Consider the following 25,222-nt stretch of genomic DNA (forward strand, 5'->3'; position numbering starts at 1 on the left):
ACCTTCTTTATTTTTTAGTGCACTCCCAACAGAACAACATTTCGTAAGACTTGTTTGTTGCTTTTTATCGAATGCATGGGGGCAGTTGTGGATAGGGAGTACACAAAGAAAATGAATCAATTGAAGTGGGAAGGCATCCTGAAGATTGGTATATGCTCAACTCCAACAGATATTGGCAAGCAACCTGGGCACTGTTAGGAATATGGGCTATGTTAGAAATGATGAGGATTCAAACCCCCTTACTAGGCCCAGATGGTTGGGGCAACTTGAGTATGGCAGATGCTACAGCTTTAAAAGAGGGGTTCCACATTCTCTTTGGCTATGTGAATGAAAAGATTATAGTGGCTGGGCATTCCAACCATGTAGTTGGGCCTCTAATGGCTTTCAACTATGGAGGCTTTCTTACATCTTTAACAAAATCAGGGGTCTCTCATCAAGCTTGAATATCTCATTCAAACATGTTAGTGAGAAGCCAATGATGTTGTTAATATGTTAGCAAAGGAAGGGGCGTCGAGGTCCATCTGTGTTTAGGAGAGAGTTCGCCCCTGATATAACTCTGGTCTTCAGCCTGTTGCTCTTTTCCCCTCAAAGAAATTTTGTAATTCATTAGAAAAAAAGGAGCAAAATCCAAATAAAGGTGATTCCCAGATTCTCCTTGCCTTCACCCAGAAATACAAGAAGACAGTGGGACTCATAATCAAGACAATCGACCTGATGAGTCCTGCGTCAAGGTGTTCCGTATCGACCTGATGAGTCCTGCGTCAAGGTGTTCCGTATCTGTTACGTTACAGCCATAAAGGCCGATATGGATAGGTAACGGCCATGGGCCCATGACGTTACACGATACGGGGCCGAAAAAGTATAGCTGGTTTTCTGAGACCGTATCGGCCGTTATGAGGGCCATATAGGTCGTTCCGGGGCAAAACATTGTTACCCCCGTAACGGTCGAAAAACGGCGATCTTTTTTTTTTCTATTTAAATTCAATTTTCTCCTCATTTTTCCACTTTTCTTATTCCAAAAACTTTCCTATATTATTTTACAATATATTTCGACCACTTTTACTATATTTTTTAGGATTAAAACTGTAGATTGAAGCGATTTGGATGAATAAAAACTTCAATGGCCATTTTTTCAAAAAATAAAATGTGCTATTTATGACTTTTTTTAATTTCTAGTTCTAAAGCTCGATTGTGATGTGTAAATATTAGAGACATAATCATGTTCACAAATTCACCAAACAACCAGATACAACACTCTCACCAAATAGTGGACCGTTACGCTATCATAAACATGTTCAAAACAAAAAATCAATACATATTTGGAATATTTACATTATTATAGATTTTCTAAATATTTTTTCAGAACTTTTCAAGCAATTTTTTTTTTTCAACCATTACAAGGGTCGTAACGGTCATTACGCCACCGATACCCGTATCGGTAACGGCAGTGACCCTTACGGCCACCGTTACCAATACAGAGTACCTTGTCCTACGTGGATGGACATGTCCCTAGAATTTCCGTGCGGAGAAATCTTAACCCTTCAATTCAGTTGCCAGTGAATAGATGGTCAAGAAAGAATTCAACCATGGCAAACATTCAATAGAATGGAAGCCAAAATATGTCTGGGGTCCTCCAATCTGGGGGACTTTTGTACATGTGCCATCCATGGTGGTGCCCCTTAGATTAATCAATGGTTTGGATCATCACAACATGAGCCCTACATATAAAGAATAAGGATCATATGATCCCTCTAGAAAGCAGTAGGAGCAGATCATATTTCTTCAGAAAGAACTGCAAGGAATGAATTAGAAAGAAATTTGGTCCATCCAACAATATCCACCAGGATGAATAAGTAATTCCTCAAGGCAAGGACATATACAAGTAGCATAATTGATAATACACACCTAATATGCAATAGGACACATTTTGCAAAGGAGAAAAGCAGGCTACTCATGGGGAATCCCCACGTGCCCAACTTCCAATATGGCATGCTTGTGAGATCTAGGTTGTTCATTAGGTGAGCTCTATTGTATCCATTGTGGTCCAAAATTCAGGCCAGACTGATCAGCAGGTAAACCACATGTATAAAAACTGCACTGCTAAAAAGAATTGACCAATCTTTTGCATTCAATGAACATGGTATGGCCACTCAGATCAAGAACCTGGGAAGAGAAGGATCCCGCATCCTACTCTTGAAAGTAGCCTAAGCAGTATGCTTTGCAAAGCAGACCCACTTACATCCTGGGAAGCTCACTTCAAGATTTGACATGAGAAGCTCTCTCACTTGCAATGAGCATGGAGACTCCTCTATTCAGAAACACCTGCCAAAATAGGCTCCCATAGGCATCATGTACACACTCAAGATTGTTGGGAAGCTCATAGATGGAAAGTTGAGAATGAAAGGAGGAACAAAAAAGATTGCCTATGCAAGCCATAAGAGAACTCTCTATCATACAAGGTGGATGGTTCATTTGACTGTTCAACCCTCTAGCACAATGGAACTCTATGCAATGAGGATGGAGACTCCTATGCACAACCACTTGCCAAATAGGCTCCCATAGGCATTATGTACGTACTCAAGATTGTTGGAAAGCTCAGAATAGATGGAAAGTTGATAATGAAAGGAGGAACCAAAAAGATTGCCTATGCAAGCCACAAGAGAACTCTCCATCATACAAGGTGGATGGTTCATTTGAGTGCTTGAGCTCCTAGCACAACGGAACTCTGGTTCAAGGTCATAGTTGATCGAGTTTAGGGGCCAAGGTTTTAAAGTTGTGAGGATGCATTGTTGCTGCAATAATGAGGGACACAGTGCTCAATGTTGCTTGAGTCCGGAAAAAAAAAAAATATTTAAATTAAATTTAAAAAAAAAAAAAAAAAAAAAAAAAAAAATCCTTAACAATGCTGTGGCACAAGTGCAAGACCATGACCATGCTCAAGGTTCTTTCAGAGCATTTGCATGGTGGAATGGCAAATCTAACCAGTGTTTTAAATAGCGGTAGCGTGATGCGTAGCGCTCAGCGCTCTATAGCGTGTAGCATAAATACGTAGCGTGTAGCGTAAGCTACACGATTCTTCTATTTTTTTAATTTTAAAATAGGACAAATATAATAAATAGTGAATATATATATATATATATATATATATATATATATATATATATATATATATATATATATATATATATATAAATGCCTAAAAGATGATTCATTTTATAAATTATAAGCATGTTCAAAAAAGTTATTAGTTATCATTTATCAAAAGCCAATCCACATATATAAGCCAAATTAAATAATTATCACATCAACAATTTTCTAAGCTAACTACTTTAATTAATAATGTCTAATTGAAACCACAAGTCACAATTATGAAAAGAAATAAAAATCTCATAGGTTAAAAGTATCAAGTACAATGCAAGTGTTACATTCCTCAACATTAGAAACAAAGAAGACGTGAAAAAAAGAATAAAAAAATAAAACAGTAAAAAAATACATTGTAGCTTACACTACAGATGCTACGCGCTACATAGCTATAGCGTACGCTACGACCCCGGTAGCGTATGCTACAGGGGATTTACGCTATTTGGGACGCTACGTAGCGCTACGGCCATGCTACGCTACGTAGCGTACGCTACCGCTACGCTACGGGCGCTATTTGAAACACTGAATCTAACCTTAAGACTGAAATGTATAGAATTAAAATGTGCATGATAGCAAACAAATAAGAACCCTGCTATGGCTTCTTGTGAGGGTAGCCCATCTGAATCTTAGTCAACACACATGCACATGCATGCAGGATTCAATCACTCATTTGTTAGGGTGCGGGGGTATGTTCCATGGCCCAAACATGAGCCGTCAGGTGGGTAGACTCATACCACTGGTCACTTTTTGGATAACCACCCATTTTGTCATAGATGTGGCTTACATGATGACCAGAAACCCATTTTTGGACTAATGGGACCAACCAAATGAACAACCCAGACCTCATGCACATACCACTTTGGCATGTTTAGCCATGTGTAGGATTTAGGTGGTTTCGCATTTCCCAAAAAAATGAAACAATTCAGCATAAAATAAAGGTCCAAGTATGTTAGAACCATGGAATGCCAAATCGGTTACGTATCGGCCGTATCGGCCGATACGTAACGGTAATGGTGCGAACCGTTACCCGTTTCGGGGCCGAAACGGCCAATTCGATTTTTTGTACCCGTATCGGCCGATACGGGGCTGATACGGGCGTAACGGCCGATACGGGCGTAACGGTCAGCCGTAACGGTCAGCGCCCTAACGGTCGAAAAACGGCCATTTTTTTTTTTGCATTTTAAGCTCCATTTTTGATGTTTTTTCGAAACTTCTTGCTTCCAAACTGTTTCTCACTCCTTCTACTACTAATTTCGACCAACCTTGGCTGGATATTTGAGGAAAAAACACATTATATTGCGGATTTTGTTGAATTAAAGCTTGGTGGGCCATTTTTCATAAATTTGTCAAAAATAGGTATTTATACTTTTTTTAATATGTTTTGCTGTTTTAATCATCTCATATGATGTGTTAATCATAGTAGAACATGTTAATATGCATTTTACAGATTTGGGGTGCCATTTTATATTTTTTAAATATTTTTTTCTATTTACGCATGAATTTTGCCCCTTTTTTTTAAAATTCAAAAAATCAATTTTTAATGATTGTTTTGCTGTTTTAATCATTCCATATGATGTGTTAATCATAGTAGAACATGTTAATGTGCATTTTACAGATTTGGGGTGCCATTTTATATTTTTTAAATATTTTTTTCTATTTACGCATGAATTTTGCCCCTTTTTTAAAAAATTCAAAAAATCAATTTTTAATGATTGTTTTGCTGTTTTAATCATGCCATATGATGTGTTAATCATAGTAGAACATGTTAATATGCATTTTACAGATTTGGGGTGCCATTTTATATTTTTATTTTTATTTTTTTCTATTTACGCATGAATTTTGCCCCTTTTTTTTAAAATTCAAAAAATCAATTTTTAATGATTGTTTTGCTGTTTTAATCATACCATATGATATGTTAATCATAGTAGAACATGTTAATGTGTATTTTACAGATTTGGGGTACCATTTTATATTTTTTAAATATTATTTTTTTTTACGCATGAATTTTGCCCCTTTTTTTTTAAATTCAAAAATCAATTTTTAATGATTGTTTTGCTGTTTTAATCATTCCATATGATGTGTTAATCATAGTAGAACATGTTAATGTGCATTTTACAGATTTAGGGTCCCATTTTATATTTTTTAAATATTTTTTTCTATTTACGCATGAATTTTGCCCCTTTTTTTTAAAATTCAAAAAATCAATTTTTAATGATTGTTTTGCTGTTTTAATCATTCCATATGATGTGTTAATCATAGTAGAACATGTTAATGTGCATTTTACAGATTTGGGGTGCCATTTTATATTTTTTAAATATTTTTTTCTATTTACGCATGAATTTTGCCCCTTTTTTTTTAAATTCGAAAAATCAATTTTTAATGGTTGTATTGCTGTTTTAATCATGCCATATGATGTGTTAATCATAGTAAAATATGTTAATGTGCATTTTACAGATTTGGGGTGCCATTTTATAATTTTTTAATATTTTTTTCTATTTACGCATTAATTATGGCCCTTTTTTTTTTAAATTTAAAAAATAATTTTTTAATGATTGTTTTACTGTTTTAATCATGCCATGTGATGTGTTAATCATAGTAGAACATGTTAATGTGTATTTTACAGATTTGGAGTGTCATTTTATAATTTTTTTCTATTTTCGAATTAGTGACTTTATGTTTTTATTTGCTTATATTGGACAGGTTTTGCCTTGGAGCTTCTTAGGGTTTAGTTAGAATATAAAATCATCTTTATTAACATAGGTCATACACTCATACTCAAATCTAATTATCTAGTGTCTACCTAAGCCTAAAGAAATGTCTGGGTTTGGCCAACAACAAGTAATGATACTGGATGGCAACATTGTGAGAGGGTTGGTGGTATTAGGCACCAAATGAAGTGCAAGTATTGTGATAGACTAGTAACTGGTGGAATTACCCGTCTCAAACAACATTTGGCACATCGAAAGGGTCAAGTTGCGCCATGTAGTAGAGTACCGAAAGAGATAATGCTTTTAATGCAAGCTAGTCTGGATGAGTCGAAGGGTAAACGTGCTGCTGTACAAAAGAAGAAAGATGATATTTTGGATGCAGCTCGACAGGAAGTGTTTGGTCTTGAATATATGGGCATTCGTGATGAAGATATTATTAATTCTGACGAAGATTCAGATCGAGAACTTAATATAGCTAGGAGAGAGAGCTTGCATCTAGCTCGTGAAGAGGAAGAACGTCGCCGCATGTTTAGCAAGCATGGGTCAGTGCGTGATACAGGAGGGGGGGGAGTGGGAGTGGGAGTGGGAGTGCAACTGGAAGTGCAACTGCTTCTGCAGGTGGGGGTGGGGGTAGATTTGGTGGGTTACGACGTATGTTTGGGAGCCAACGACAGACATCTTCACATGATGCCCCTATACGTTTGGATGAAGAAGTAAATGAGCCTAGGAGACCCTCTATTGATCCAATCCTATTTAGGAAAGAATCAACTAAACAAAAGAAGATAAAACAAATGTGGAGTAGAACTTCCGTTGAGAAATTAGGTAGAGCAGCAGCAAAGTTATTTATACATGCCAACATACCTCCTAACGCAGCCAATTCTCCATATTGGCAGGTGGTAATTGATGCAGCAGCAGAAGCTGGTGAAGGAATAAAAGCTCCCACCGCTAATGAGATTAGGGGGAAATGGACAGATGCAGAGTATGCGGATGTGAAAGCATACGTGGCTACCTTTAAACCTGTATGGCAAGCCAGAGGATGCACAATCATGTGTGATGGTTGGACTGGCCCAACCAGACGCAGCATGATCAACTTCATGGTATACTGCCACTTAGGAACTATATACCACAAGTCAATTGATGCCTCAGAGGCAACAAAAAATTCTACTTATATTAATGGACTAATGGATAAAGTTGTGGACGAGATTGGAGAGGAGAATATAGTGCAGATTGTGACAGATAATGAAGCAACATATAAGCTTGCAGGACATATGTTGATGGATAAGAGAAAACATCTTTTTTTGGTCACCATGTGCTGCCCATTGTATTGATCTTATATTGGAAGATATTGGGAAGAAGAAGAATATTAAGGAAATGGTCGAAAGAGCAAGGGAAGTGACGACGTTTATTTACAACCATAATCAAGTAGTTGCAATAATGAGAAAGTTCATGAAAGGACGAAAGTTGTTGAGGCCTGCGGCGACTAGATTCGCAACAAACTTTATAGCATTAGAGAGTTTATTCCAGCATAGGGAAGAGTTGAGTGAGATGTTCGCTTCCCGAGAATGGCTCAACACAAAACATGGGAAGAAGACATCAGGAATACCGGTCGAAGTTGCTAACACCATACGGGACAACAAATATTGGAAGAAGGTCAAGGCGATCCTAAAGGTGATGGAGCCACTAATAAGGGTACTCCGTCTTGTTGAATCCGATGAAGCACCTACCATGGGCTTCTTATATGATGCCATGGATAAGGCAAAGCTTGCAATTCAACGTGATTGTAGAAGTTGGCAGACTTATTGGAAGATGATCGACAAGAGATGGACAAACCAACTCCATCACGATCTTCATGCAGCAGGTTACTACCTAAATCCTAGGTATAGATATGCCCGATCATTTGTTGCGGATGATGAAGTTCATGTCGGGCTAAAAAATGTGATAAAGAGATTAGAGCCTGACTTAGATCTGCAAATAAAGGCATTAAATGAATTAGATACATTTGGAAATCGCCTTGATAGCTTTGGAGATGCTCTTGCACAGCATGCAGTATCTAGATTGCAACCGGCCGAATGGTGGATTAATTTCGGAGAGAGTACGAAGGCTCTCCAAAAAATTGCAGTAAAAGTTTTGAGCCAGACAACATCTTCCTCTAGCTGCGAAAGGAATTGGAGTTGTTTTGCGCTCATTCATTCAAAGAATAGGAATAGATTGCAGACTAGAACATTAGATAGACTTGTCTTCATGCACTACAATATAAAACTAAGAATGCGACGACATCATAGGAGCATTACCGCTGCTAATGACGGAGACTACTGTCCAATAAACTTGGATAATCTTTATGATGAGGATGACCCACTTCTACCTTGGTTGGAAACAAGGGAAAAACAAATTGAAGAGGATAGTGAAGAATTGAAAATTGATGACCCAGAAATACGCAGAGCGCAACAAGAGAGTCGTGCAGATGTGTTGGACCCAGTAAGAGGGGCAGCGTTTATGCCACGTACAGATACGGCTCAAGATCAACAAAAGAGTACGAGCAGTGGTAGCGTGACCGTGTCGGATGAAGACGATGACCCCCCTGCCCCTGGTGCTGGCACTTCTGGTGTTGCTCAGTGCCCTATACAGCCGTCTACAGATCACGATGTCGATGAACAGCGACGAGGTGGTACACGAGGTCGGACTTATGAGTGTATCGAGTCACGAAACAGCCAGCAGGAGGTGGGTACATCTAGTGGTGCACCGGGTCCGAGAGGTTCGGAACATCAGCAGGCTCATGGTCTTGGTTATTATGATGGAAATTCTTATGGTGAATTGAATTATGATGGTTATACTGAGCCTGTTCCATCACATTCATGTTGGAGTAGCCCTCCTGATCAATATCCATATGATTATAGATATCCAGATCCAAATCCAAGTTACTCATCACAAGACGCACTCTCAATCTCAAGATTCTCAACACTGAGTATGGGCACCGGTATGGCTATTCGACGGCACCGGTGGATATCCTTATTCCGGTCGAGTCGTTGCCTAGTCAGATCACCATCCTCTAGTTTCGTTGATCTAGTATTTCCTTCTGGCACTGGATATTATGGATATGTAGCACCTACACCTATTGGACAGCCTCAGCCTGATGGTGACGATGACGATGATGTGGAGGTCGAGCAACCACAAAAAAGCAGATTTTCATTTTTGTGGGGACTTGTGATTGTGAGTATATATTTGTGTTAAGGTAAGTATTTGCAGCAGACAGCTCACAACAGTATTATTGCAAGAAGCCATGCACACACTTGACACTGCTGAACTTGAATTTAAAATAGCTCCCCTGACAACCAATCAAGTAATCCTTAATCAAATTGCAGGGGAGTATATCAGACACTACTAATTATTTTTTTTAATATTCTTGACTTGAGGATGACAGGTCATAGACAGGAATTACACTATCACAGTCACGTGCACGGTGCACCACACTGCACAGGACCACAGGTATGTTCGAGAAATTCCTCAAAAATAATTGCAAACACCTAATGTAAGATATTTTCATTTTACATTCATTCTAAAATATCTATCATTGATAGTAGATAGTTAGAAAATTAAATATATGAATTCTGTAGTCAAATTCAGGTTATCTGGTTCATAAATTCATCAGACAGTACGATACAACTTCTCACCAAAGAGTGGACCGTTACACCACCATAAACATGTTCCAATTTATAAATGAATGCATATTTGGAATGCTTAGAATATTCTAGATTTAATCCATATTTTTTAATATTTTTTTGGCAAAAAAAAAATTTTGCGCCGTTACGGGCCGTTACGCCCCCGTATCCGTATCGGTTTTGGAGGACACCGTTACACCAACCGATACCGATACGGGACACCTTGGTTAGAACATAATGCATGCAAATGGGATAAGAGAAAGAAGCACCTTTAGTATTTGGAGATCTTTCTTTATCTCGGGGGTGATGGTTGGGGCAGGCATTTCAAACCTATGCAAAAGAAACTGTTATAAAACTTAGAAGCATTGAAGTGAATTGCTAAAACAAAGTTCCGCATCCACTTACCAACTTTTACCGGTTGTATCTTTTACTTGTTTCTTTAGCAATTTATTCAGCTTCCTCGGGTCTGTTGGTGGAAGGAACAGTCCATCCACAAGCTTATTCTCTTGTTTCCACACCGTATCTTGTGGTGGGCATTGTAATTTCTCGGAGCTGGTTTTTGTTCCACTGGATATTAGAGGCACTTTTGGTGCCCATGAAAGGCCAATTGTTGGCTTGTTCTCTGACATTTGATTGGAACGAAGTTTAGTATGACCTGCATAAAAGACCACAAAGAAACAAGTAAAAAACCACTCAGTATGTATATGATATAAGCTTTTTGAAGGTACATTTAAAAGGCACAGATACAAGTCACGCCTTTAAATTTAATCCACACTACACGTTTCACGAGAGCCACAAGCTAGACTACTAGACACTGATGTAATAGTGATTACAAGTAACTTGCAGCACGCTGTAAACAAACAAGCAATTGTAGATTTTCATAGTGATGTCAAAGGATTTCACTTAGGAATGTAAATAATAGTTCCTCTTTATGTGTGGGTTCGGCTTACTTCTCAATTCTCCTGAATGGCTCTCCAAAAGGTTTTTTCAAAAGCTCTAGAGGCTTGCGGCAAGGCGACCCTCTTTCTCCCTTTTTATTTCTCAGTGTTGGCGAGGCCCTTTCAAGAATGCTTCAAAAAGGTCAAGAAGTTGGAATCTTAAGCAGTATTTCCGTGCAAGGGATGGCCACTCCGATTTCTCATATCTAGTTTGCGGACAACACGCTTCTTTTCAGCGAAGCCAATATGGTCAAGGTTATTAATTTGCACACTTCTATTCGCTGTTTTGAAGCTGTTTTGGGCCTTAGAATAAACATGTCAAAATCAAAGATGCTTGGAATCAATATGGAGGAAGAAGAGGTGGGGAGTTTCGCGGAAGAGTTCCAATGCTCAACGGCATCCTTTCTGATCACTTTTGTTGGGCTGCCCCTATGCATAGGTAGACCTCCTAAGTATTTATGGGATAAGGTCGTTGATAGATTTGAAAAGTATCTTGCTTCTTGGAAATGCAGATACTTATCTATGGGAGGGAGACTCACTCTTATCAAGGCCACCCTTTCTAACCTCCCCCTATACTTCATGTCTTTATTTAAATGCCCGTCTTCAGTATTGACAGGACTCGAAAATTTAAGGCGAAACTTTCTTTGGCAAGGCAAGGAGGAGAAAAAGAAGTTCCATCTGGTCGATTGGAAGCAGGTGTGCAAAAATTTTCAGGAAGGTGGCGCTGGGATAAAAGACCTCAAAATCATGAATCGGGCTCTCCTAGGTAAGTGGATATGGAGGTTAGTATCCGAGAACGATGCTCTTTGCAACAAGGTTATTAAAAGCAAATATACGGCCGCTCAGATGGTGGTTGGTGGACCAAAAATTCTCCCATTTATAGGGCTTCTGCCCTATGGAGGGATGTTGTCTCCTTACATAGGGAGGTGTTTAAAGGGATCGGCTATGAGATTGGAAAAGGGGATAAAATCAGATTTTGGGAAGATTTATGTATAGGGGACTTGCCATTGAAAGAGGAGTTTCGAAACATTTCTCCTCAATCCTTATCAAACAGCTACAGTGAATTATTTCTTCTCTATCCAAGGAAGGAAAACAGTTTGGAATGTGGACTGCAGAAGAAATCTTCAAGACTGGGAAATCAGCGAGTACGTTTCGCTGCTGGATTGCATCTTCAGAGCAGTCGCAGACCTGTCTAGTGAAGATAAAATAATTTGGAAGCCAGAAAAATCCAGCACTTTCTCGGTTAAATCGTTATTCAATCAGATGGCCAGCAGTCCTCTCTCTCCCTCTTCAGACCCTCAGATCGGTTATGTCTGGAAATTACCTATTCCACCCAAGTTTGTTTCTTTTGGGTGGCTGGTTGCTAGGAAGAAAATCCTTACAGTTGACGATCTCAGAAAAAGGGGCATGATTCTTGTCAATGTGTGCCTGTTGTGCATGGAGCAAGAAGAAACAGTGGATCATTTGCTCATTCATTGTCCATTTATCAATCTCATATGGTCTGAATTTCTCTCCCGGTTCGGTATAGATTGGTGCTTCTCAGATTCAGTGGATCTTCTGTTAAAAGCTTGGCATGGGATCAGATTGGATAAGCAGAAAATGCGGATTTGGAGAATAGCTATAATCGCTATTTGGTGGTGTGTTTGGGTAGAAAGGACAGAAAGATGTTTTCAGGATAGGGCGCACTCAGCCAAGAGTGTAGCTAGTAAGGCCAAGTGTATAATTATTGAATGGGCCACAGTAGAAGACAGTCTTAAGGGTTGTAATTTTCTGTTTCTCGGAGGTTAGATGGGCTTGCTTCCTCAGCTTCCCCTCTGCTCCTTTTTTGTCTTTTGCTCTTCTTATAATACAAATCAGTGATCTTTCAAAAAAAAAAAAAAATAGTTCCTCTTTATGACAACTGAAAGTGGGCCAAAATCAAACTTAAAATATATTCAAAAAAAAAAAAAAAAAATCTCAATACTCGTCCATCTTTCCTTTCAATTTTTTTGCTAAAACAATGGCAAACCTGACGTGAAACTCCGCCCCTCATTTCAAAGGTGCTAGGAAGTCCGCTCCCACAACCTGTTTGACTCAAAGAGGAAAACATCCTGAAAATCATTGATTTTGGGAAAAAAAGCTCTTTTCGTAATGGTTTAGAATATCATCAGACACAACTCCATTTCATTCAACTCGTGTTGGATTCAGTCGATACCAAGATGAGTCGCCAGACTAGAAAAGGGATTGAAATGGCCGAAGCGGGATGCACTCCAAAAAGCTATTTAAAACCATGCCGTCAATCTATCTAAAATGACCTGAGGAACAAAAGGGAGGCAATTTTTCTTTTTTGTTCGTTCTTCTTATTTATTTTTTTTCCTTTTTTGTTGTTGATGCAAAATCATTCTTATTCTTTCTCCTTGTTGAAAAGGGGGCAACATATCCTCTTCATCAATTCCTTGAAAGGTTTAAGCCTAAATTTAGCCCATAACAATCTCTAGCCCAACTTTGGTCATGACAACCTGATATCTCCTATTTCCAAGGTTATGAAAAGAATCAAATGCTTGACTATGTGCTCGGAGATTACCTCCCAGGAATTTTCTAGCAGTAATAGGTCTTACTTGAACAATCGGAGCTTGGTCATCCAAGATAGAAAGTAATCTTTGGTGAAAACCTAAGCATGGACACCGCCACCTACAAGTCTAATACAGGGGCATTTTCACACCGAGCTCGAGTGGGGTCGCCTATGAGATACAGGGGCACACTAGGGATGGGCGGGGCACACAGGAGAGTTTTCGTGTTCGAGACTCCTTACTGGGGGTGATTAATGCACATTTCACACCGAGCTCGAGTAGGGTAGCCTGTGGGATGCGAGGACACACTCGAGGTGGGCGGCCCATGTGAGGTAGTACCCATATGATTTGGGGCCCACAAGGGGGGTTCGGCCGAGGTCCTAACCCATAAGATGTGGGGCCTGGGCTATGAGATAAATGGATTAATTCGCCATACTCTAACAGTTCAAGCTTTTAGAGCAACTGATTAATTGTTCTACATCAAATTGATATCAGAGCGGGAGGTCTCGCGTTCGAGACTCCTCACCGAGGATGATTAATGTAGGGGCATTTTCATACGGGGCTCGAGCGGGGTTGCCTGTGGGATACAGGAGCACACTCGGGGTGGGCGGGGCCCACGGGGGAGGTCTCGTGTTCGAGACTCCTCATCGGGAATGATTAATGCACATTTCACACCGGGCTCGAGTGGGGTAGCCTGTGGGATGCGGGGACACACTCGGGGTGGACGGCCCGTGTGAGGCGGTATCCATGTGATTCGGGGCCCACGAGGAGGGTTCGGCCGAGGTCCTAACCCATGAGATGTGGGGCCTGGGCTATGAGATAAAGGGATTAATTCACCATACTCTAACAATTCGAGCTTTTAAAGCAACTAATTAATTTTCCTGCATCAAAGTCAAAGTTAAATGTGGACAGGAGCTCAAGGGGCAGTACCGATACTGGAGGGATGGTTAGGGCTGACAAAGATGCCACTTCTTATGCCTTTTTCTCTAGCCAGATTGGTAGAAAGGGTTCCACTTATGCCAAGGTCATGGAAATCAAAGTTGGGCTTAACCTCTTCTTTTATTATTCTTTTTGGGGGCCCCTTATAATTGGAGGGGACTGGAAGATGCCATGACTTAGGGCCTGTAGAGTTCGGAGACAAAACCCTCGTTTAGCAGCTTGTTTGGATCAAACCTGAATCTCCAGTTTGGGACCCCCCTGATGTTTTAGGCGATAAATCTTCGTTTCACCAAAAACCTATCCAATTTGCTTTTGGTGAAACGACGATTGCAGCTACCCTCCCACAGTCTACAAATGACCTTACGTCCAAACGGTCCCTTAGGTGGTTGGTAAAAAGCCCCGTGGAAGTGTAGTTCCGACCAAGATTGATTTATTATCAGTTTAAGTTAGGCATGTTACCAAGGAGACTAACTCTTTGGGATATGTTCTTGCAAAAGGTGTATCTAGACAGATACTTTGTACTGGAACCATCAATCCCCTTCCTTAATGGATATTGGTTCTTTTTCCCATTCCATTTGCTAATCAAATTTTGGTTGTCAATAAAAATAAATTAAAAATTAAAAATACTATCCCTTGCTAATAAACTGATGTAGGTGGAAGGATTTTTGTACAAAAAAAAGACGAAGAAGAAGAACAAAGACGGATATGTCACATCTGCATGCATGTTTGGACCTTGGGGTTAGAATTTTCACCCTCTGCAATTGCAAGACAAGAAATTATCTAAAAGAATATTATAATTGTTTTCATTCCCAAATACCATCTCCATACATCATTTACAAAGAGATGCAAATATGATCCCTCTTCTATGCTCCATGAATGTAACTAAATAATCCCCAAATACATATGGACCTTTCTCTCTCTTATATTTACCTTTCTTATCTGACATACCCTACTAAAGAACTCGTTGATTGTACTCAACCCATGTAATAGGCTATTAGATAGCACTTGATTGTAATCAACTCATGTAGTAGTCTATTACGTTGAGCATGTGTGAGTTTCGTGCTCTCATTGCCGGTCCTTAGCCCAAATAAAGGAGGAAGGTTGAGTCAGGTTGGCTGCCGGTGACAAACCTATGCCATAACGTTCATCATGAATCCAACATGATATTCCAAACTCATGTTAGGCCGTTCCTTTTAAGCGACATCATACATTGGAACCCAAGTGTAGTGAAATATGGGCAAGGATTGGCTAAGGCGTCTCCCAAAAGCGATGCGCCACACAACGCCTACTATGAGAAGTGGGCCAAGGTACTATGCCATTCTAGATGCGCGCAGGTAAAGAAGCTAGTTAGGAGAATAGGATTCGTCTTGCCACATGGAATACAGGAACATTGACGAGTATGCAGTAGATATGACGAAACAAAGGAAAGTTAACAGAATTTGTGTTTAGGAGACCAAGTGGAAAAGGCCAAGACTAGTGAAATGCATGTATGTAAACTTTGGCCTGTAAGAAAGGGGAATAATAGAAATGGGGTAGGGATAGTAATAGATAAAGATTTAAAGGATAAAGTTGTAAATGTTACAGAGTGATGAGATTTTATTAATAAAACGTGTTAGAGGAAATAATCAATGTTATTACTTATTAGTGCATACGCATGCAAGTATGGTTAGAGGATAAAATCAAGAGACAATTTTGGAATTATGTGGATGGACTAATGTAAGAAATTCCAAATGGAGTGAGGATATTTGTAGGAGGAGACTTAAATGGTCATGTAGGAAAAGAAAGTAGAAGACATGAGAACATACATGGAGGATATGGTTTGGGGAGAAGAAATGAGACGGAGGATGCTATACTTGATTTTGCTATGGCATGCAATCCACCTCTAGCAAACACATACTTTAAAAAGAGATGAAAATTTAATAACTTGAAAAAGTTAATCACACATAATCCAAATAGATTTATTTCTACTTAGGAAAAACATAACAATTAATATCTAAGGATTGGAAGATTATACTAGGAGAGAGTCTTGACTGTGCAACATAGGTTGACAGTTATGAACGTTTACGTTAAAAGATGAAAGGGAGGGAGTGAAATTAATAGGTGTATAGAAACAGGGTGTTGGAATTTAAAAGGAGAGACAATGTTATTCATAAATAAATTAATGGAAGAAAGAAAGTGGAATGTCGAAGAAGTAAATACTGCACGGAATGAGATGGTTGAGTGCATTAGCAAAGTGGTATATGATGTTTTAGGAGTATCTAGAGGGAAATGGCAATCATATAGGGAAACTTGGTGGTGAATTGATGATGTACAAAAAGCTATTCACAAGAAACATTCATGTTTTAGAGCCTGGCAAGAGACTAGAAACAATGAAAATTTTGAACAATATAAGTTTTTTGAGAGATAATTTTGAACAATATAATATATATAAATGCTAAAAGGATTGCTAAGAAAGTAGTAATTGAGGATAAACTTAAGGCTTATAATGATCTTTACAATAGATTGGGGGGACGAGAGAATAAGGACATATGGTCTAACTGAAGGTCTAACCCTTGATAGAGTGGGATGGTGGAACAAAGATTCATGTAGCCAGCTCCAATTAATTGGGATGAGGCTTAGGTGTTGAGGAGGATGAAAGGTGGGGACCTAGATCATGTTAGATGCACTAAGAGAGATAACCAGAGAATATTAATAAAGGTCAATGACATCAATGAAAGGTGGAAAAGCTATTTTAGAACTTGTTAAATGACAACCACTCTTAGAGCCTATGGATAGAAGGAACCATAAACTCAAATGATGTCAAGACCATAGATACTTCCATATGATTAGGATATTTGAAGCGAAAGAAGTTTTGAGAAAGATGAAAATAGGAAAGGCCATAAGAAGAGATGATATGGATAGAGGTTTGGGAGTATATGAAAGATACTGGGTTATTTCGGTTGACATAGTCGTTCAATAAGATTGTAAGATTGTAGAAAATGCTAGACAAATGGAGGAAAAGTACTACAGTACCTATTTATAAAAATAAAGGAGATACAAATTTGCACTAATTAACGTGGGATTAAGCTTATGAGCCATACTATGAAACTTTTGGGACGACAAGGCACGGGAAGAATGTATCAGAAAATCAATTTGGTTTCATGCCTAGGAGGTCTACAACTAAACCCATTTTCCTACTTAGAAAATTGATGGAAAAATATAGTGAAAGTATCTCCACATGGTCTTTAATGACTTTGCAGAAGCAAATGATAGGGTCCCTAGAGAGTTTATCTGGTGGTTGTTGGGAAAGAAAAGGAGTTTCAGGAGGATATATTGACATCATTTAGGATATGTATGAAGGAGCAGTGACAAATGTGAGACCACTATTGGAGAGATAAGTGGGTTCCCAATAATTATAACTTGTACCAAGGGTCGGCATTAAGCTTGTACCTTTTCACATTGGTTGTGGATGAGTTAACGAGCCATTTGCACGAAGAAATCTCAAGGTGTATGTTGTTTGCAAATGACATAGTTTTAATTGACAAGAGGAGGGAGGGCGTAAACACAGCTAGATTTATGGAAGGGTGCTTTAGAATCTAAAGGATTTAAAATTAGTCGGACTAAAATAAAGTTTATGGAGTGCAATTTTAGTAACAATAGCAGTGAAATGAGGAACTAATTAAGAGTGTTGACCAAGAAGTTTACCAAACGACCACTTTCGATACATTGGGTCAATAATTCATGAGAGTGGAGAGATTAAGAAGGATGTTCAAGTTAGATGGAAGAAATGAAGATGTCCATTAGGTGTTTTATGTGATCATCATGTAACACTCAAACAAAAAGGAAATATTTTATAAGATAGCTATAAGACCACCCATGCTTTACGGGACATAATGTTGGGCGGTTAGGGAAAAACATGTTCATATATAAGAGAAGCTAACATGAGAATGGTGAGGTAAATGAGTGGCAAGATGATGAAAGATAGAATCATAAATGAATGCATTTGACCTTAGGAGTAGCAGTGTAGCACTAATACGTAATAAGATGAGAGAAGTACTTAAATGGTTTGGTCATGTGCAATGGAGAGCAAGAACCATGCCGTTAGGAAGGAGTGAGTTGGTACAAGTTAAGGGCGTGTTTGGCCTGTCAAATCCCATGGGAATTCAAGGGATGGGATTACAACTTCTGCATTTAATGCGGACTATCAGAGAATTGTCCAGGAGTGGTGTAAACGACCAAAATCACCAATGGCGTTTGGATGCACCGATGTTCCACCTGACATCCTTGGTAATACCGGCATTTGTATTTGGATTGCATAGTATATGAAAGAATCCCATGGAATTCAGGCAACCCACGTTTGGCTCGTGACGTAGTGAATGGTTTGTGGGTTTGTGGAAAGGAAATTCGTATAACAAAACGTGAACAGACTGGCTACTCCCCTTGCCACTAGCAAGTTTGTGGTCGGTGCTCTGTGGGCCCCACCATGATGTATGTGTTTCATCCATTTCGTTCATACATTTTAATGGATCATTTTATGGTATGAGACAAAAAATGAGAGGTATATAAATCTCAGGTGGACCACACTAGAGGAAAACAATAGAGATTGAATATCCACCATTCAAATCCTCCTAAGGCCCACTGTACTGTTTATTTGACATCCAATCCTTTGATTAGGTCTTACTGACCTAGATGAAGGGAAAAAATAAAGATCATCTAGATCCAAAACTTTGATGGCCCTCAAACAGAGAGACAATCAGCCTAACGGTTGTCATCATCGATGGATCATGATAATAGGGGTATGAAGACAAGAACCCCTGTTTCGATTTTACGATTAAGCTAGCCTAACACTCAAATACACATGCCGTCGAAGTCCCATGAATCTCCAGTGACCCAGCACCGGGGTTTCGTTCACCGTCATAGGGAGATATACAACTATAGGAAGATCTCAGAAATTGGACAAAAATCATTGAATCGAAGAACGAAATTACAACGCACATACCTTTCCTTTTCAATCTCTCTGAAGCTGCAACAATCCCCTTTCCTACTCCCCACACAGTACAAAAACACACCTGGAAGAAGGAGACGATGCCAGCTCTATAGGCGATCGTCGACCATTTTTCAATCCCCATGCTTTGATGGAGGGCCTGTAGACGACAGGACCGGGCGCTAGTCGTCTTCATCAGGTACGGATAGCGAAAACAGTAGAATGAGATTCGACGAGATTTGAAAATCACCTCAAATCCCTCCTCTTAATGCAGGGATAGGCTTGAGGAAGAGGGATGGGACGCAGTTCTTATCCCAGGCTCGGCAGAGAAAACCCACTTATATCCATCAAATATGGCGGTTCTGCATAAAGCTACATCCCAAACGCACGCGTGGGATTTATCCGTGGGATCGCGTGATCCCATCCCACCTAATCCCATCCAATCCGCCCGCCCAAACAGGCCCTAAGATTGGAAAGTTTCTTTGGTTGTCTTAGTAATTGTTCTGAGTACAAGGAGTCGTGTCTTATTAAATCATTGCTAGTTTTCTATTTTGGGAGATCAGTATGTTGAGGGATCTTTAGTAGGGTATATCAAGTCATCATCATCATCATCATCATTTAAGCTGTATTCTAATTAATTAGTGTTGGCTACATGAATCTTGTTCCGCCAGTGCACTCTATCAAGGACCATACTTTTAATTAGACCATAATTCTTCAAGTCTTTTCTTACTACCTCCATCCATGTTCGTTAAGCCGCGTTTGGATCATACGTTACTTAAGATAAGCTAGTTATGCCTCAAGTAGCTTGTCTTAGTTTCTACTTATTAAGCATACAAGTATGTTTAGTAAACAACATACTCATCAGATTCTCCTCTCTTTGGTCTTTCCTGATGCCTCTCTTCAACAACTTATGAAAAGCAGAAAGGCTAAAAATTTTAACTAAAGTGATTAAGTAATTTAAAGTAAAAAAGTTACTTATAACTAATCATAAACCAAACTTACTTATCTGAAATAAGTTAATTGTCTACTGCTGTAAGTAGAACAAGTAACTTATTTGGTGGTATCCAAATGGGCCCTTAGGGCCTTCCCCTTTCCCTTTTACACCCTTAAGGCCTGTTTGGACGGACGGATTAGATGGGATTAGGTGGGATGGGATCACGTGATCCCATGGACAAATCTCACGCGCTGCGTTTGGGATGAAGCTTTATGCGGAACTGCCATATCCCATGGATAAAAGTGGATTTTCTCTGCCGAGCCTGGGATGAGAACTGCGTCTCATCCCTCTTCCTCGAGGCTATCCCTGCATTAAGAGGAGGGATTTGAGGCGATTTTCAAATCCCGTAGAATCTCATCCCACTGTCTTCGCTATTCATACCTAATGAAGACGACCAACGTCCGGTCCCGTCGTTTACAGGCCCTCCATCAAATCATGAGGACTAAAAAATGGCTAACGATCGCCTATATAGAGCTAGCGTCTTCTCCTTCTTACGGGTGTGTTTTTGTACTGTGTGGAGAGTAGGAAAGGGAGTCGTTGCAGATTCAAAGAGATTGGCAAGGAAAGGTATGTGCGTTGTAATTTCGTTCTTCAATTCAATAATTTTTGTCCAATTTCTGAGATCTTCCTATAATTATATATCTCCCTATAACGGTGAATGAAACCTCGGTACCGGGTCCCTGGAGATTCATGGGACTTTGATGGCATGCGTATTTGAGCATTAGGCTAGCTTAATCGTAAAAATCGAAGCAGGGGTTCTCGTCTTCATACCCCTATTTATCATGATCCATCAATGATGACAACCGTCGGTGATGCGGACACCAGACCATTCAAAGTATATCAACACAGGAAGCGTGCGTTACCCACGTCAATGTGGTTAGATGATGGATACAGGTCAGGTCTCTAGAAGTTGAAAACCTTACACATGTGTTTGTGTCATGTGTAAGTTACCTAAAGGAGATATTTAGACCATTGGATCGCGAGGATGGTGTGATCGGACCATTGGATTGTCACAACCCACCTTCATTACACCACCTTCATGGAACTATCATCGGGGCCCATCGGGCATCTTAAATTTGCATTTAGTTTATGAACATTTGATTTATTTAAGTTTTGATACAGTTTGCGCACAATTTTGTGCGAATTTCTTTTTTAAAAAAACTTTTCTTAGTAGGGTATTTTGGTAATTCCATGTAATTATGAATTTATAAGGGTTACCCTAAAGCTATAGCATGTTATGTTATGTTTATGAAAGAAAAAGAGATCTTTTTGCTTCTGACAATTTCATCTTCGACTTCTAGTAATTAGAAAATGGCGTGAGGCCCAGGGAAGTGATTTCTCATCCCTTACTTCTTTCTCCTTCTTTCTTTTCTCAAGGCACTCTTTTTCTTTAACCCTATTCTTTTACTTTTCTCCTAAAAACTTTACATTTAGAAGCCGATCTTGTTTATTTTTATCTAAATCATTAGATATCAAAAGATTTTCATCCCCACATAAAACCCATCACCCAAATCTAAATTTGAAGAACCACCAATTTTTTTCTGAATTTTCCAAATTTCCCAATCCAGGAAATTCCTATTTTTCTGGATTAGAAAATCCACTTGGATCGTTAGATGGACCTATTGCAAGACGAAAGCTCTATCTTTTGCCGGATCCAACTAAACTCAGATTTTCAGATTCAATACTTCGTGTTTGTGATGGATGGTCATAATTAATACTATATTAACCTTATTTCTTTCTTGTGTTTATGAAGTATAAGGCTGATATTTTATTTGTTTTTTGAAAGATTGTATAGACCTGCCCCTTTCAAATACCATGCTCATTTAAGGTTGAATTAGGCCGTCCCACATCAGTCAAGTTGATCGTCTCTCTGTCTGAGGGCCATCAAAGTTTTGGATCAAGATGATCTTTGTTTTTTCCCTTCATCTAGGTCAGTAAGACCTAATTAATGGATTGGATGTCAAATAAACAGTACAGTGGGCCTTAGGAAGATTTTAATGGTGGATATCAAATCTCTATTGTTTTCCTCTAGTGTGGTCCACCTGAGATTTATATACCTCTCATTTTTGGTCTCATACCCTAAAATGATCTGTTAAAATGTATGAACAGCATGGATGAAACACATAAATCATGGTGGGGCCCACAAAGCACAAACCACCAGCCACTGGGCTAGTGGCAGGGGGAGTGGCCAGTCCGTTCACATTTTGTTATACAAATTTCTATTCCACAAACCATTCACTATATCACGAGCCAAACGTGGGTTGCCTAAATTCCATGGGATTCTTTCATATACTATGCAATCCAAACACAAATGCTGATATTACCAAGGATGTCAGGTGGAAAATTGGTGCATCCAAACGCCATTGGTGATTTTGGTCGTTTACACCACTCCCAGACAATTCTCTGACAGTCTGCATTAAATGGGGAAGTTGTAATCCCATCCCTTGAATTCCCATGGGATTTGCCAGGCCAAACACGCCCTTAGACTTCAGACCAATACCACACAAAGATAATGGTAACTTGATTTTTTTTATTTTTTTTTATTTTTTTGGTTTGAACGCTAATGGTAACTTGAATTTGTAAACAAATTTCTGACATCTTTACTGAACAAAGATTCCAGTGGTGCCTTTCAAAAAAAGCCAAAAAAGGATTCTATATCTACAACACTAGGCCCCCACTATAATCAACGGTGGGCATTTCCTCTCAAAATGTTCCGTCTTCTATGGCCCACGTGAGTTTTTTTTTATTGGACGGAGTTTTAGGGGCTGGGGTTTTTGGAGGTGCAACATCTGATGGATGGGTTGGATCCATGAGCGCATCGTGGGCCCCACATCTGGCCGGTACCACTAGAGCGTGCTCCTTTATCTATACAAGGGTGTGTGACACGTGCGATGCACGTGGAGAGAAAGGAAAAGACATACTTAAGAAAAAAAACCTTACCAATCTTCTTCCTCTCCTTCTCCTTCTTCTACTTCTTCTTCCCCTTCTTCTCCTTCTTCTTCTTCTTCTTCTTCTTCACCAAAAAGAAAGCGATAGAAATCTGTTGAATTAGATGAGCAAAACAGAGATTCAAATATTCGAAGAGACGGATCGGTAGAGAAATGGGCGGAGCTTCAGAAATTCAAGGACAGGTGGTGGAGGGATGGGCGGGAGCTTCAGAAACAGAGACAGAGAGACTAGGGCTTGTCTGTCGTTAAAGAGGGAGCGGATTCGGTGTTACCCGGGTAACGCGTTAGTGTGTGTTTCCCCGGCTGTCGGGCCCACCTTTATGTACACGTTGTATATCCACACCGTCCATAATTTTTTTCAGCTCATTTTACTGCATGATCCAAAAAATGAAGCAGACCCAAATCTCAAGTGAACCACATTATATGAAACCATGATCATTGAACGTCCACCATTAAAAAATTCACAGTCTCACCATAACTTTTATTTGCCAAACAACTTGTTAATAAGTCACACATACTTAAATGAACGGAAAACATAAATATAAGCTTGATCCAAAAACTTTGTAGCCGTAAAATGTTTTTAATCGGTGGATTTTCAATGACCAATATTTCCTGTTGTATAATCCACTTTAGATTTTTATTTGCTACATTTTTTGAAATATGTTATAAAATGAGATGAAAAGCCGATGGATCGCATGGTTAAATGGCACATATATCAAGATGGTCCAAACCATCAGCGAAGACCCGTTAAGGCGGTATGGGTAACACTTAATCCTCTCCTATAATCCCAACCGTACATTGAAATGGTGCAGGTAAAATCATGTCCGTCAATTGAGAAGAGCATCCACCGCCAACTTTCGTCTCCAATGCAAGTGGTGTTAAATATATGAGTGCAGATCCAGTGTTTCCCGAGAACACCGAGCACCTGAATCCAATATCATTATTGGTCCACGTCATAGCAAGTGCCACATCACCGGCTTTTTTTAATATATTAAAAAAATTTACATTCCAGAAAAAGTCTAACGCTGTCAGACGATTTCGCTTGGAAATCGGATTGCATACCGATCGGTGCGCGCTTGCTCTTACCGTACCAGTAAACTCAATTGGGCCCACCTTGTATGTATGTGGTCTATCCATGCTGTCTATCTGTTTTTCCATCTAATTTAAGGGGCTGAGCCCAAAATTGAAGTATATTGAAGTATCAAGTGGATCATACCACTGTAAACAGTGAGGATAATGATTTTCACCGTTAAAACCTTGTTAGGCCCCATAGTGATGTTTATTTGTCATCCAACCTGTGCATAAGATCATACAGGCATGGATGAAGAGAAAACACAAATATAAGCTTGATCCAAAACTTTTGTAGCCCCCGAGAAATTTTCAACGGTAAAGGTTCAATTCAATTGTTTCCTATGGCGTGGTCCATTTAAACATTATATATGTTTCATTTTTGGTCTCAAGCCTTAAAATTAAGGAGTAAAATTGATGGACGAAGCAGATAAAATACATAAATCATGGTGAAACCGACAGAGTTTACTCAGTACACTAGAGTAGTGAGTTACTCACTACGCAATCAACTTCCTTCCACCTGGGGATTCAACGCAGGGGTTGAGTAGCAAGGTTCACTACTAAAGTGATGTCACCTATAGGTCCACCATGATGTATGTTTTCTATCCACACCGTCCATCCACTTGGAGAGATCATTTTAGGCCATGAGCCATAAAATGAATTAGATCCGAAACTTGAGTGGACTCTACCACAAAAAACAGTGGAGAGAGTCATGCCCACCATTAAAAACTTCTACAGGTTACAAAAGTTTTCGAACAAGCAGATATTTGTGTTTTTCCTTCTTGAATGTTTATGTTAACTTAAGGTCCACTGTGATTTTTATTCAAGTTTTCATGTGGGGATTCAGTGCACAAGTTGAGTAGCGAGACTCGCTACTAAAGTGATGTCACGTAGTTATGCTGGTCCCACCATGATGTATGTTTTGTATCCACACTGTCCATCCATTTGGAGAGATCATTTTAGGGCATGAGCCAAAGAATGAATCAGATCCAAAACTCAAGTGGACCCCACCACAGAAAACAATGAAGAGAGTAAGCTCACCATTAAAAACTTTTAAGGGCCACAAAAGTTTAAGATCAAGCTGATATTTGTGTTTCCACTTCTTTAATATTTGTGTTAACTTATGAACAAGTTAGATCTCAAATAAAAATCACAGTGGACCTTAGGAAGGCTTCAATGGTGGACGTCACTCTCCTCATTATTTTCTATGGCGAGGTTCACTCCGACTTTGGATCTACCTCATTCTTTTGATCATGCCCTAAAATGATCTCTCCAAATGGATGTACAGTGTGGATACAACACATACATCATGGTGGGC

The 25,222-nt window shown here is 39.4% G+C and overlaps 1 protein-coding gene across 1 annotated transcript in view; it reads right to left on the reverse strand.

Moving 5' to 3' along the window:
* LOC131223739 (rRNA-processing protein fcf2-like) overlaps positions 1–23,075 on the reverse strand; it is a 36,524-nt gene extending 13,449 nt beyond the window's left edge. The window contains exons 1-3 of the mRNA XM_058219236.1: positions 22,829–23,075; positions 9,911–10,160; positions 9,775–9,835 (exon numbers count right to left, since the gene is read on the reverse strand). Coding sequence (XP_058075219.1) covers positions 9,775–9,835; positions 9,911–10,134 — 285 coding nt within the window. The 5' untranslated portion in view covers positions 10,135–10,160; positions 22,829–23,075. The remainder of the gene's footprint in view (positions 1–9,774; positions 9,836–9,910; positions 10,161–22,828) is intronic.
* Positions 23,076–25,222: the final 2,147 nt, after the last annotated feature.

This window comes from Magnolia sinica, chromosome 13, assembly GCF_029962835.1.
Source record: "Magnolia sinica isolate HGM2019 chromosome 13, MsV1, whole genome shotgun sequence".
Taxonomy (NCBI): domain Eukaryota; kingdom Viridiplantae; phylum Streptophyta; class Magnoliopsida; order Magnoliales; family Magnoliaceae; genus Magnolia; species Magnolia sinica.